The sequence below is a fragment of the Rhinatrema bivittatum genome, chromosome 4 (genome assembly GCF_901001135.1).
Source record: "Rhinatrema bivittatum chromosome 4, aRhiBiv1.1, whole genome shotgun sequence".
NCBI lineage: Eukaryota > Metazoa > Chordata > Amphibia > Gymnophiona > Rhinatrematidae > Rhinatrema > Rhinatrema bivittatum.
Window position 1 is genome coordinate 427,355,503 of NC_042618.1, and position 14,693 is coordinate 427,370,195.

Here is a 14,693-nt window from a genome sequence, read left to right on the forward strand (position 1 = left end):
CCAATAATCAAAGCACAAGTACGCACGACAAGGAAAAAAAAAAAAAAAAGTATGTAGTTTTGAAAATACAGTACTCCGCATTTTATTGCCTTCCCTGACTTAACCCTGTCCTGCTGTTCTACTTGTGGAAATGGCCCTCTACGGTGGCAAATTTCAAGCCATCTGCATTGCAGCAGTTATAAGAGGAAAAATATGCATGCACTTCTCCCCAGGAGAAAGGTATTGCAGAGATTTGTATCTAGCTTTTCTGCAAAACTATTATGCATGCTTTTCTCTCCTGACCCAATCCTACCCCAGTTAAGGCCCCCACTGCAACACAGGTAGAAGTGCGCATGCTGTGGAACTAGGGGCATGGTTTTACCTACAGACTGGGCAATTTTTAGAGGGGCAATTACGTGGATAAAACACTTTTTTACCAGTGGAAATCCTTTTGAAAATTGCCCCCTATTTCTATTCAAACCATTTGAATGTAGTCAACTCCTTGTCAGCTGCATTGGCCTCTATCTAAATACTTCTGCACACCTTAGGAGGTGATAGGCAGCTCTGTCAGAGCAGATCCTTTTCGTGTACTCTCTCAGAGCAACAAAGCAATTGGGGGATGCATCTCTCGAGCACGTGAGAATCGAGCGTCTTGCATCAGTACTCCTCTAGGTGAGAGAGTTTTCTGCCTCACTGTTTAGCACAGTGTAACTGCTAAAGTGCACTGCGGATCAGAAAGCCACACCCCAGCACCGTGCTGAGCTCCGCACACAAGAGTGATTAGCAGGAACATAGCATCTGCGGGTCACATCTGACGCTTCCCCAGCACCAGCTGTTTAAACCTTCCATTCCCTGACCTAGCCTGAGCCATTCCAGTATTCACTGGGAGCTTAATTACACATGCCCTTAATTGATAAAAAGGAGAAGAACGTACTATCCCACAGCCAAAGATGTCAGTTCGCTCTGTCAGTTGTCCACATCTCAGAAACTCCTCTGGGAGGTAAGCACCATACGGCTTGACAATCCTGGTGTTCAGCACTCTGTACTCCGATTTCTTCTCCACCATGCTAAAGCGACAACCTGAGTTTGCCAGTTTGGGGATGTAGTTTTCATCCAGCAAAACATTGGAGCTGTAAAACACAGGAAATATCAAGAAGGCTTGGTCAGTCCGACGCATGGTACATCTTCATGCAAAGCCCATTCATCATTCAGGCTGAGGCATTGGTCCTTGTCCAGAACTCATCAGAAGCCAATGCAAAACCACAAGCAGATTTACATTAAAAAGGGGTCACTGCCGCCATCAAAGCTCCGCCCCCTGAGGTCTCCTAGATGCGCGCGGTGACGACAGCCCCTTCCTTAAAGGGGCCACCGCGGGAAATATCCGGGTCAGCCCCGGAAGTTCCCCATCCCTGTGGGGGCATTTAAAGCTTCAATCTTCCATCATCCAGCGAGTTAACCATATTTCTACTAATACATTATTGGGAAAAACCCAGTATAAATTCTTAACTCATTCTCAGGCTGATGCAATAAAGTGCACGTAATAAACATGCATCCAAATCGGGCGCCAGTTTGTTTTTTTTTACTCTCGCACATCCACCTCTCCTGGGCGCCCAATGCAACATGTAAATGAGCTGCTGTGCTAAAAACGGAAACGCTGGGGATAAAATTGTGTGTCCCTAAGACGTCCTTGGCATCGGACGCCCAGGAGACGTGGCTGTGTGCAGGATACTAAAACAGACGCTCAATTTATGAGCATCCGTTTTATCCCACAGCAGCAAGTTTACTGGCCCAATATTCACAGCTTGAAGCATTTTTTATATTGCTCCTTGAAATTTTGTTTTTCCCCCTCAAGCCTCTCTTCTTCAGGATGCTTTCTGTAGTTCCTCCTAGTCGTATCGTGATGATCCAAGGTAGGAGGAACTATGGAAAAGCAGTATTTTTTGTTTTTAAGTAGACTCCTCGACACGGAGCAGGTGTAAAATTTGACGGGTTAAAAAAGTGTGCCTTGGATGCGCAGCGATTTTTTGTATCGCGGGGCAATAGCTATAGCCTCATCTATGAAAAGGCTTACCTCCTGCGGATCATTAATACCTTTCAGGTATTTGAATGTCTCCATCACCTCCCCCATATACATATTTAGGGCTTTTGCTGCTTATCCTATAACCATTTTAGTAGCTCTTCTCCAGACTGCCTCCACCTCTGTCTATATCCTTCCGGAGGTCCAGCCTCAAGAACTGGGCACAATACTCCAGGTAAGGTCTTACCAATGACCGGATAACCATAGAATCACCTCCTCTTTTCCACTACTTATTCTTCTCCCTCCAGCTCTGGCCACCACCTTGAACTACTTTGCTACCTTGAAATCATTTGATATGATTACCCCAAGGTCTCGGCCACAAAATAGGAACATCAGCATTTCACCTCTTGTGGACTGCTCCCTTGGATTTCTGCATCCCAAATGCATAACTGCTTTTTTTTTTTTTTTTAATACTGAAACTGAGGTGCCAGCAGTAGGACCATTCCTTGAGCTTTTTTTTAGGTCACTTTTCATTTTGCCTGTACTCAGTTGCAGATATTAGCATCAGCTGCAAAGAAATAAAAAAAAAATCTTTCCCCTCCTACCCCTCTGCAGTATCCAGCCTCAGGGCTGATCCCTGAGGCCCTCCACCAATCACCTTTCTCTGCCTAGCATTTCCCACCATGCTGTTACCTATCCCTCAACCAATCTCTAATCCAGTCCCGCCCCTAGACTATGCAGCTTGCGTGTGAGCAATATCATTCGAGTGCTTGGGAATTTGTACACAGTTACAGCACTTGACCAGTTGCCTCCTCACCTCTTAACATTCCCATGAAGGATCCCAGTGGCGTGCAAATGCTGAATGGCTCTGAGGACTCCCAACGCAATGGTCACACGCTTCTCCCAGGACAGGAGAGCCACATCTTTCTGGAGAGAGGAAGGAGTCATTGGTCAATCAGAGCTGCTAATCTTCCCCACAGGCTCTAGGAAATTCACATGTTTTGGAAATATGTGCCTTGCCGGTTTCCCCCCACAGTACAGCAGCTGGGGAGGGGGGGGGGGGGGGGCGCAGAAAGCTTCACATGACATTTTACAGATATTCATATGTTTGGCAGATAAGTCATGGGGAGACACAGACTTGTCTCAAAGGCCCCCAGGAAAAGGATTCAACCGAGGGCATTCGGTCCTCACACGGGGCTCTGATGCTGGCAGAGTTATCAGCCCTGCGTCAAGCACCAACCCAGCACACTTCACGCTATAGCACAGTATGCTATGCAGCCACCTCCAGGGTGGATGGTACCGCAGCACAATTTTAGCTCCTAAAGGGAGGCAAGAACTCCCTAAATTTCAGTGAATAGCGGTTGTTTTTCTTCGCTTAGCAGGAGGCCTACTCCTCTTGCTTTGGCCATGGTTGCCACATTATGTCCCCAATGGGACTGGGTGTCAGGGTGTCATTTTGTAGCAGTTTTCAGGCTCAGCTCATGGTGCAGGGAGTTCTCTCGCATCCAAATCTCTCTAACTCTGGATCAATTTAATCCAGAACTGAATCTGGAATGGTTTGTTATGTTTAAATATTATTTTCAAACAGTAATATAGTAGAAATATTGTAACAGAATGCAGTACTTCACTGTTAATCTGGCTTCATTCCCTGATCTTTGCAGAGAGAGAAACCACTTCAGGTGATTTAATCCTGGAGTAGCAAAAAGAACAGTCAGTGAAACCAGAATAATCCTGAACTGAATGGTGCAATGGGCCATTCCAGAAGGAAAAGGGTCCGTGTGACACAAAGGAAAGGATTTGAACTTTAAAGTCCCAAGCACGAGACACCCTCCCCACATCTCTGCTTCACCTGGCCGTGCAGCGCTTTGTCCAGGGAGCCATTAGGCATGTACTGGTATATCAGGCACCGTAACTCCCCTTCTACACAGAACCCCAACAGCTTGAGAAGGTTGCTGTGGCAACAGCTAAAAAAAAAAGCAAAACAAGAAATGGCTGAAAACGTCGCAGATGAGTAGAAGATAAGAAAATATTAACACTTTAAAATGCATGTCGACACGCAACCATCACGCCTCATTGCATCGTCACCACAAACTCTTAACAGATGCCATTTTAGATCATTAAGCACACTGGTAGTTTTAAGTTTCTGGTGGGTTTCACTCGTCCCTGGAGTGTGTTTGGAACACACATTTCAGAGTCACAAATGTTTCCCCCCACGTGCTGGATGGTCAAGATTCAGCATCAGACATTGCTACTGAGAGAAATGCACCCCGAATTCACCGTGAGAGAGCCCTGCTCTATTGGCCCACACAAGGTGACGGGAGGAAAGGGGCAATTAGCACACCAGTTACCCACATCAATGGCCTATCTCCCAGCAGCAAGACCCCAGGGCAAGCTAGAAAGGAAAGGAGAGGCCCTGCAAGTGAATTAGCGTAATGGTATTCCAGGGAAACATTCCTGCAAGAGACAGCTGCAGATGTACTCACCGAAAGCAAATTTGCAGTTCTGTATGAAAAAATGTTTGAGCTGAGATCTGGCAAGTGCTGTCCAACTGTTGAAAGTGCACAGAAAAAAAAAAGTTATTTAAAAGTAGGCACTTAAGGACTGGGTAGAGAGAAGGTGGTGGTAGTGTGGAAGCAGTGAGAGAGGCAGCTCTAAGGGGGGGGAACACACACACAAGGCTTCTGGCTTCAAAAGAAATGTTCCAAGGCTTGGAGCAGAAAGCTACACCCTCAGGTGAGGCCCATGGTGAAAACTGCCACGTCTCACTCCAGCAAAACGTTACAGCAGCGCTGAAATGGGCGGGAGATGAACCGAGGCTCCTGCACTGGCGCGAGCAGCGATGAACACTACCATATCATCAGGATAGAACCTTCTCAGTATTTTGGGGGGGGGGGGGGGGGAGCATGAAAGATGGCGGCCCATCTGCTGTTCCGTATTGGTGGCCACCCACCACCTTCGGTACTGTCTGCCTCCAGGATACCTCAAGTCAGTGGCTAAGCTGCAACGGTATCGGAGAGAGGAACAGGAGGTGGTAGGGGGGGGGGGATGGGATGCAACCGTCTGTGATCCACGAGAAACGTTTGCTTGGAGATCCGGATGATGGACAGAGCACTACATGTAACATCAAAGCTTCACAGGGGAGCCAAAGTTTAAGCTGTGAATGGTGGGTTCCCATGAGCCTCTGACCAGTGATTCTCCTACGACAGAGTCAGAGCCCTGGCGCTGGGAAGTGGCTCTACCTCTCACCTGCTGCAGAGGTGCGATCTGGGGAGAGAAGGCTTCAAGGATCAGAGAAACAAAAGCATCACTAGATCTGTTTAAAAAAAAAAAAAAACCAAAAAACTGGCAAAACTAAATTGGTGGTGAAGGCGGCATTGAAGATCCAAATACTGGTGCCGATTCCAGCACAACCTGTGAGAGAATGAGGCAAGAACAGGGACGTTCTTATCAAGGGGCTCAGACCTGCTTTGCTCCACAGGCAAAGACCCTCTCTTTTCCTATAATAATGTAACCAGGGGCTCCCAAGAACCCACTGGGCAAGGATTCTTAGGGCAAGATCTAAGATAGCCGGACAAGTGCTCTGATACTGGTTTAGACAGACATGGAACACATTAACCTGCAAATGTTTGGATTAAATAGATGCACATCTAAACATGACTCGGACATAATCAGTGATACTCAGTCACAGATCTACCTTCCCAAAAAGAGGCACTGAAATGTAGATCTACACACACACACCAGCAGCGGATCCTTACCCCTTTCAACCGTTTAATAGCGTACTGTTTGTTAACTCTGCATCCTCTGTAGACATCAGCGACGGCACCAGCCTCTATTTTACTCCCAGCACTGAAGTTGTCAGTGGCTACTTTCACTTCCTCCTGGGTCCACAGCAGATCACAGTTGGGTGTGACTGGGCTTAGTTCCTGAAGAGAAGTCTGAATTGTACGCAGCTAAGAAATACAAAATAAAATGGGGTTATCCCAGCTCCATCTCCATGGGCTCTCAGAATTCACATGGAAGTGACTGCAATCCATGAAGCTGCAGGTTTGTACCCTCACGCCCACAGCAACCTTTCCACATGTCCACTACTCATGTGGTGCCCGGAGGCCTTATCTGAGCTGTCGCACAAGGGCATTTTATGAGATTACAAAACTGGACAGGGGCTACAGGAGCTTTTAATGGAGAGAAGGAAGTAGCTCCTGGCAAACGCAACTTAAAATTACAAAACATGTGAATTAAAAAATTATTGAACTTGTTACATTCAAGACAAACAACCATTGATGGTCCATCCACAAAACCACCAATCTCATCCCAATCATCCATATTATGAAGGTGGACATTATACAGACAAGCAAATCAGCTTATTCCATGATGTGACTTATACCATTTAAGATAAGAGATAAGATAAAGGTCCCAAATATTCAAGAATGATGTTTGAGCCATCTTTCTTGATGACAGAAAGTTTCTCCATAAAGAATACTGACCAGATCAATTTCAGATATGAATCCACAAAGGGCAAAGTCAACCAAATAAAGCGCAGTTGCTTACCTGTAACAGGTGTTCTCCTAGGACAGCAGGATGTTAGTCCTCGCATGTGGGTGACGACATCCGATGGAGCCCAGCACGGAAAACTTTTGCCCAGCCTGCTGCTATCCGCGTGTCCACGCGAGGTCCTCCTTCAGTCTCGTAACATAGGGAAAGTACGAGCGAGAAAAACAACAAACTGAAGGTGAACCCAACATTGTGGGGTGGTGGGTGGGTTTCGTGAGTAGTAACATCCTGCTGTCCTAGGAGAACACCTGTTACAGGTAAGCAACTGCGCTTTCTCCCAGGACAAGCAGGATGGTAGTCTTCACATGTGGGTGATTACAGAGCTCCAGACTGCCCCATGAGATCAGCAGGACCCACAGTAGCTGAACAAGGTGCCAATGGGTACAAAACAACTGCAGTGCTGTGGGAAAAACAGGTGCAGTCTGGCCCCACAGAGAGCACGATGAGAACAGTTGGGTTCAGGACTGGAATAGATTGCGAAGGACAGACTGGCCAAAAGCGCTGTCCTGGCGACTATCCCTGTCGAGACCGTAGCGAGCCGTGAATATGTGGAGAGAACTCCAGGTGGAGACCCTGCAGATTTCGGCAACAGGGTCCGCATGCAGATGGGCCACAGCCCACACAGAGTGAGCCTTCACCCTGCCAGCCAGCTGGAGGCCTGCCTGCTCATAGCAGAAGGCAATGCAAGCTGCTAGCCAGTTGGATAGGGTCTGCTTCCCCACTGCTGCTCCCAGCCTATTTGTGTCAAAAGACAAAGAGCTGGGTAGACTGCCTATGGCTCACTGTACCATCCAAGTAGAAAGTGAGCGCCTGCTTGCAGTCCAGGATATGGAGAGCACATTCCCCCGGGTGAGAATGAGGCCATGGGAAGAAAGGAGAAGGATGATTGACTGGCTGATGTGGAAAGCAGTCACCACCTTCGGCAGAAGTTTTGGATGCGTGCACAGCACCACACAATCATGAAAGAATTTCTTGAAGGGAACATACGTAACCAGGGCCTGGATCTCACTGACCCTGTGAGCAGATGTAATCGCCACCAGGAACATAACTTTCCAGGTGAGGAACTTCAGGTCACAGGATTTGAGAGGCTCGAACAGATGCCACATGAGCTCGCTAGGACAGCGTTGAGATCCCACGAGATCGCTGGTGGGCGAAGCGGGGGCTTCAGTTGAACTAGGCCCCGCATGAAATGCCAGACCACTGGCTGGGCTGAGATGGGTGCCCCGGCAACACCCTGGTGGTAGGCGCAGAGGTGTACTCGGACCGAGCTGGTTTGGGAGGTCAGACTTGGACAGGTGCCAAAGATAGTCCAGCAGGTGGGGGAGCAGTCAGGAGAAAGGGTCCAGCCCGTGGCTCCCGCACCAGGTGGAGAAATGCTTCCACTTCGAGCTGTAAGATTTCTGGGTGGAAGGTTTCCGGAATTCAATCAAGAATCTGGAGACACCATCTGAGAGCTGTAGGGGCTGGAGGATCATGCGCTCAATATCCAAGCCGTGAGAGCCAGGGCCCGGAGGTTCAGGTGGCGCAGGGTGCCCTGGTTCTGCGATAAGAGGTCGGGAGCCATCCCCAGCGAAGCAAAGGAGCCTGCCACAGACTGGGGGATCGACCGCCAGGGGAACCGGCGTTTGGTTTGTGCCCCCTCACTGACAGTCAAAAGCCGGCGGACGAGGCTTGTTGCGCCCTCGGCACTTGCTGCTGCTGGAGAAAAATTACTTCCTCAGCTTGTAGAAGGGCTTATGAGAGCCCAGCCTGGAGGACTTCCTGGCGGTGGAAGCGCCTTCAAAGGGGCTGGTGGAGAGTTGCTGAAGAGTATCATGCTGATCTTTCAGCTGCACCATGACCTCTTTCACCTTATCCTCAAACAGATTCTTGCCTGTACAGGGGAAGTCCGCAAGCCTGTCCTGAACCTCCGGTCGGAGCCCGGAGCCCGGCCAGCCATCTGGCGCCAAAGCCTCCGGCAGCTAGGCAGTCTTCGGGCTCAAAAACATCATAGGTAGACCTGACCTCATGTCTACCCACCTCAAGCCCCAGCATGGCACTAGCTGCAAGGGACTCCTGCTGTTGCTGGGGGAAGGCCCTCCGTAAACACCAGGACCTGCATCCACAGGTTGCGGTTGTATTGGGTCATGTATTGCTGGTAGGCCGCAATACGGGCAACCAGTATAGCCCCCTGGAACATTTTCCTCCCTATGCCATTGAGCTCCCTGCGTTCGCACCCCGGAGAGGCAGAAGCATGTGTCCAGGAACGTCTGGCCTTTTTAAGCGCAGACTCCACCACCGCTGATTGGTGGGATAGGTGCCGCCATTCAAAGCCCACGGTCTGTTGAACCAGATAAAATCACCTCAGCCTTCCTGTTTATTGGGGAAACAGTCACCGGTGTTCCCACATACAGAGGAGGAGCTCCTTAAAGATGTCATGGACTGGGACCACCACGATCTCCTTTGGAGCATCGATGAACTGGAGGACCTCCAGCATCTGGTGATGGGTATCCTCCTCTGACAGGAGCTGGAAGGGGATGGCCTCTGCCATGGCCCTTACAAAGCTGGCAAATGACAAGTCTTCGGGGGGAGATCGACGCCGTTCCTCCGGAGGGGAAGGCTCCGAGAAGGAGTCATCAGAGAACTCTGAGGACGAGTCAGAGGAGTTAATCGCCCCATAGGTCATAGGGACCCTCCTCCTCGCTAGGGCCCAGATGCCGAGGTCGGGGAGGGATGGTAGGCCTGGGCCCCCAAGGACATCGAAGGCTGTGTGGGGCATCGATGGACCCCCGGGCATCAAGGGGGGCATGGGCACCCAGTCCCCAAGGCCTCATCCTCCTTTGAGGACCTGGGAATCTAGTTCGCTCCAGTGGAGGGCGTTGGAGGCTGAGGAGGCATTGAAGGCCTCTCGGGCACCAGTTGTGTCGGTAGAGCGCCAAGGACATCCAGACGCTCCAGCAGGGGTGCGAACATTGAAGGCAGAGGCTCGGGCGCTGGTATGGGGGCCCATGGCGCCAGCAGCTCGATGCTCTGTAGCACTTGGACCGCAGGGTGCAATCGGCGGCGCTCAAACTCCTCCTGAAAGTCCTGGGTTGTAAGGGCTGATGGAGGGGACAAGGCATCACCGGTACATCCTCAGAAGGTTCACGAGGAGGTTTGGCACCCAGCACTGTTGCCGGTGGGGAATGCCTTGGGCTACTGGGGCCTCCGGTGGCCGGTGCTGCTTCGATGGCGGTTCCGGAACTAGACCCGTGGCGGGATGGTGACCGGTGTCTATGCTTCCTGGATTTCCAGCGCTCGGCCCGGTCTTTCCCCTGCGCCGAGGAAGACTTTGTCCCTGAGGTTAGGGGGAGGGGAGAGACCACAGAGGATTGATCTTCTTCTCCTCGGTCCTTAGGGGTACTGGAGAGCGGGACCACCAGAGGAAGAGACTGGGATGGTTCCCCGCGGTCCTTGGGTGTGGAGGATACCGAAGCGGAGAGTTTTGGAGAGCTGAAGAGCTCCATTTTATCCAGGCACGCACGACGCCCTTTGGGGGTCATTTGGTCACAGAAACACCCCAGCACATCATGCAAGGCCCCCAGGCAGAGGATACACACCTCATGTGGATCTGTAATGGACATGGGCACTGGGGGCACAGTCAAAAACCTGACGCCATCCAAAAAAAAAAAAAAAGGCTGGCACAAGGCCAATGACTGATGGGCACCACAGGTGCAGGAGTTGGGAATCAACTGCAAATAATGAAGACAAAAGCCAAGGGTACCTACCGAATGCGAAGGGGACCCAGACGCAGAGAAATCCCCGAAAAGACAGGAAAAAAAAATATTTTTTTTGAGGATTTGGAGCTCCACAACCACGAGGCTACTGCAGCATGGAAAAGAAGAGACTGATGAGAGACCTCGCGCGGACAACAGCGGGCTGGGCATGCTCAGTCTGCCAGTCAAAGTTCCTAGAAACTTTGACAAAAGTTTTCTGTGCCGGCTCCATCGGATGATGTCACCCACACGTGAGGACTAACATCCTGCTGTCCTGGGAGAACACCTGTTACAGGTAAGCAGCTGCGCTTTACTGCTATCTTACCCTCTAGCACAGAACTATATGATAAGAGAGGAAGGGCAGTTAGTTAACAATATGGGGACGATTTTGAGTCGATGCAAAAATGTATTGTTTTTTATTCTGCCTTTCATGACATTTCAAAGCTGTTTTGCATGTAGATATTTTCTTATTCCCAAAGGACTCACTATCCAAGTTTGTACCTAATGCAATGGAGGTTGTGAAGTGGCTTGCCCAAAGTCACAAGGAGTTATCAGCAGGATCTGAACCCAGGCTTCCCTGGTTCTCTAGAGCCTGCTGCTCTAACCATTAGGCCACTCCTCCCCTGTGTGCCCATGTATCTCGAGCTGGAGAGAACCCATACACCTAGTCTCTCTTGGATGGTTAGCTCATGATACACAGGGCAAAGTTATCTGCATGCCACATGAATTTTTGGCCCTGCACTTTGTGTGGCTGGGAATCTGGGAACCTACCTAGAATCTGAAAATTAAATTCTAACACATAGTTCAGTCCCCCAACCACACCATGCCCCTAGGAAGGCCGAAGTTGAAGAGTGGCTAAGGACTGCCACCAAGTGAAAACTAGTCTGCTGTATTTAGCCGCTCTGTAGTGGAGCCTTTTCCACAGAGAAGATTGAGCATCCCCACCTTGATTAGCCGGTGAGGTTCCTTTCAAACTTGTCCATAATCACACAGCCCCACACAGCTGAGACTATGCATTTCACCACTCTGAAAAGCCGCTTTAAATCCAGACTAACTTAGTCAGAGGACAGCGCATTACCTCGGTGGGATCTGAACTGTGCCTGGACTCCAAGGACTGTAGGAGATCCCAGAGGGGCGATGGCGGATGCGTCAGCGTGCAAGAGAGACACCCTGAAAACACAAGATTTCATTCTGTTGTGACATATTTCAAGGAAGTGGCTCCAAAATCATCATTGCGCCATGTGGCCAGCACGCCTCTTGTTTTCAGACACAGGTACTTGTTTTTGGGGGATCGATGCTTGGGAATGCCCCGGTGATAAGAAGAGCTAAAAGTCTGGGGGTTCCCCCCACATGAAACTGTATTGTGACCCTCAGCTTGACTCTTCTAAATTTACTAATTCAAAATAATTTTACACTCAGGTAGAATAAAATACAGAGCGAGAGGAAATGTCTTTCTGACATAGAAGATGGCATGCAGAGAAGGACCTTTTGGGCCACACAGTCAACCCGGTTTCCCTGCCTAAATAAAGGTGTCGACCCCTTGCTGGCGATTCATGTTTGTTGACCCTCACTTTCTCTTCTTCCTGGAAGCTTGATGGAGCAGGACCAGTGCTCTGTGCAAGAAGGCTTCTGTCTTCTCCCCTTCGTGGCCCCCCCCCCCCTAATGTTCCATGAGAGCGACTCCATAGGCAAAGCAGTCACAAGAGATGAACACACAGCGACCGCCCCGAGTCCCAAGCCAGGGACACCACTCTGCCCTTTTCAGTCAGTCTGTGGCACATGAAACCAGAGCATCGTTTTGTCCAGCGACTGCCCTGCCCATAAAGGGGCTGATGCAGGAATCTGGACATTAAAACACTGTGGCTGTATTCTAATGCTCAGATTCAGTTTTTGTTTTGTTTGTTTTTTTTAATCCTGATGCAGCAGGCTAACGATATCCTAATGTACTGGGAGTTAAAAAAAAAAAAAAAAAAAAAAGCGAGCTGCTTGTAAAATGTGAGTTTGGCACAGGCCGAATGCACATTTTAACTCAGGAAGGGGAGTGGAAGGCTTCTCCGACAAGCAGATCGGCTCTGGGTATATGCTGACTTAGCCGGCTATCTGGCCAGATTCGTCGCTACTGCTTACCTTGATAAGCTGGTACTTATCCAGCTATCTGGCGCAATTTGCCAGAAGAGCATTTGAACAGCGAACTGTGCAAGATAGCTGGATAAGCCAGTACTTATCCATGAAGTGTTTGTGCCATTTGTTTCCATATTTCTTTCTGGTTTTTACTGGTTTTAAGTGCCAGCGCAGTGGCACTGGAAACTTAACTCCATTTCTGATCCTAGAGTTAGATTTCCAGTGCTAAGAAGATGCTGGCCGGGCCAGCACACCTGTCTGCATCAGGGAGTAATGCTTAATGCCCTCATTAGCATGGGATTTCCACGCGAGGACACTATGCAGTATTCCCATTTTAGAGCACTCATTTTGTGAGCATAAAACTCCTTACTGCATGAGCAGTAAAGCTTACTCTCACAAATGCAGGAAAAGCTGAGCATTGGCCAGAGCGCATCTTTCTGCATCGGCCCGAGAGTTTTAAAACTACTCCAACTCACATTTCTTCTACCTGTTAATCCCCAATATCAAATCCGAAATTAATGACATTCTGCGCTTTGCACTCTTCTCTTTGCAGAAACCATATGTAAAAAAAATTTAAAAATAAAAAAAGACTTATAGCAGAAGCCTCAGTGACTGAGGGCTGGAACTCAGAGGGGTACATTTAAAAAAATAAAGCGCAAGCGCATACTTTTGTTCGCACACCAGACGCAAACAAAAGTATGCTGGACAAATGTGCACCCCCTTGCGCGCTCGACCCCTGCGAGCGCAGCCCGTTCCCTCCGAGGCCGCTCTGAAATTGGAGCGGCCTCGGAGGGAACTTTCCTTCTGCCTCCCTCCACCTTCCCCTACCTAACCCACCCCCTCAGCCCTATCTAAACCCTCCCCACCTTTATCGAAAAAGTTACACCTGCCCGAAGCAGGCGAAACTCGCAGGCGCCAGTGACCCGCTGGCGCGCCATCATCCAATCCGGGGGCTGGTCCGGAGGCCTCAGCCACGCCCCCCTAGCAAAGCCCCGGGACTTACGCACGTCCCGGGGCTTGCACGCGCCGCCGAGCAAGCCCCGGGACTTACGCACGTCCCGGGGCTTGCACGCGCCGCCGAGCCTATGCAAAATAGGCTTGGCGCGCACAGGGGTTTTTTTTTTAAGGGTTACGCGCGTAACTTATGCACGTAACCCTTTTAAAATCCGCCCCAGAGCACCCAGAGAAAACAAAAGGCTCATTACCCAATGGGATAGGAAAAATGTTTCATAAACTAGACTCCACAGTTTATCACTAGAGGGGCATTTTTAAACCTTTATTCTGTCTGGGTGCAACACAGCACTGCCTAACCCACCTGCCACTGGCTGACTGGAAAGGAGAGGAAACAAGAGGCGTGCAGCTGCAAGGCTGCGAGATGCCACATGTGCGCAGCCGAGAAAATCTGCAATAAAGAGAAGTTTCAGGGCCCTGGGGTACCAGGACTTTTGTTTCTCAAGTGGATCCAAAAACACCGTGGTTCAAGTGACAACCACAAAGCGAGGTAAAGGCTTCTGACACGTCATACCTTGCTTCCTTATCGCTGCTAACACACCTGGGTTTGTAGAGTCTGGTGTTGGGAATTCACTGCATTTCTTCCCCTCGCGATCAGAGCTGCTTCCTGCACAAGGGAGGGATCTGACGCCATTCCCAGTAGTTTCGGCAGAGGTTTGGTAGGAAGGGAACGACCTCCCTGCAAGGCAATAAGAGTATCCTCACACAGGTGTCAGCCTTCCGGCCATCCACGTCAAAGGAAGGCTGTAGCCACACTCAGGCCCAGATTTAAGCGCAGGTAACAGGCAGCTGCCTATTGTGCCAAAGATGCAGAACAAAGAAGAACCTGTCTCTGCTTGCTTTAGGGCCAAGGGGAAGCACTGCCATGGCAGCCTATCAACATCAAAATCTTAAATCCAGCTCTGGCCACACTGAGATCTGAACAAAGTGCTTTCATCATCTGCTTGCAGGGGAACACTATACCTCACTTCCTTTTAGCGTGCAGACGGTTTCACACTTCTGCTTATAACATGCAAATTTAAGAAGTCTGCAACCTTTAGTTTAAAAAAAAAAAAAAATATCCCCAGGAAATCACTGTGTGCTTTGGAACTAAAGTTTTTACATACACAAAAGCAAAACATCTATGAAGGCATCACTTGGGAAAAACGGAGAGAAAAAAAGTCCCGTAAGCTCCCTAGAGAGAGCAAAGGTTTGCGTGCTCTCAGTGGTGGTGGGGGAGCCTGATAGCAACATTCCAACTTGGCCAGCTTGAGTCAAATAAATTTAAGTGCCTTTTCATA

The 14,693-nt window shown here is 49.6% G+C and overlaps 1 protein-coding gene across 1 annotated transcript in view; it reads right to left on the reverse strand.

Moving 5' to 3' along the window:
- The window catches only part of LOC115089432 (interleukin-1 receptor-associated kinase-like 2), a 72,978-nt gene that overhangs the window by 17,787 nt on the left and 40,498 nt on the right, over positions 1 to 14,693 (reverse strand). Inside the window, exons 6-12 of the mRNA XM_029597525.1 lie at positions 13,955 to 14,092; positions 11,360 to 11,451; positions 5,752 to 5,946; positions 4,480 to 4,544; positions 3,846 to 3,960; positions 2,814 to 2,923; positions 914 to 1,109 (exon numbers count right to left, since the gene is read on the reverse strand). Coding sequence (XP_029453385.1) covers positions 914 to 1,109; positions 2,814 to 2,923; positions 3,846 to 3,960; positions 4,480 to 4,544; positions 5,752 to 5,946; positions 11,360 to 11,451; positions 13,955 to 14,092 — 911 coding nt within the window. The remainder of the gene's footprint in view (positions 1 to 913; positions 1,110 to 2,813; positions 2,924 to 3,845; positions 3,961 to 4,479; positions 4,545 to 5,751; positions 5,947 to 11,359; positions 11,452 to 13,954; positions 14,093 to 14,693) is intronic.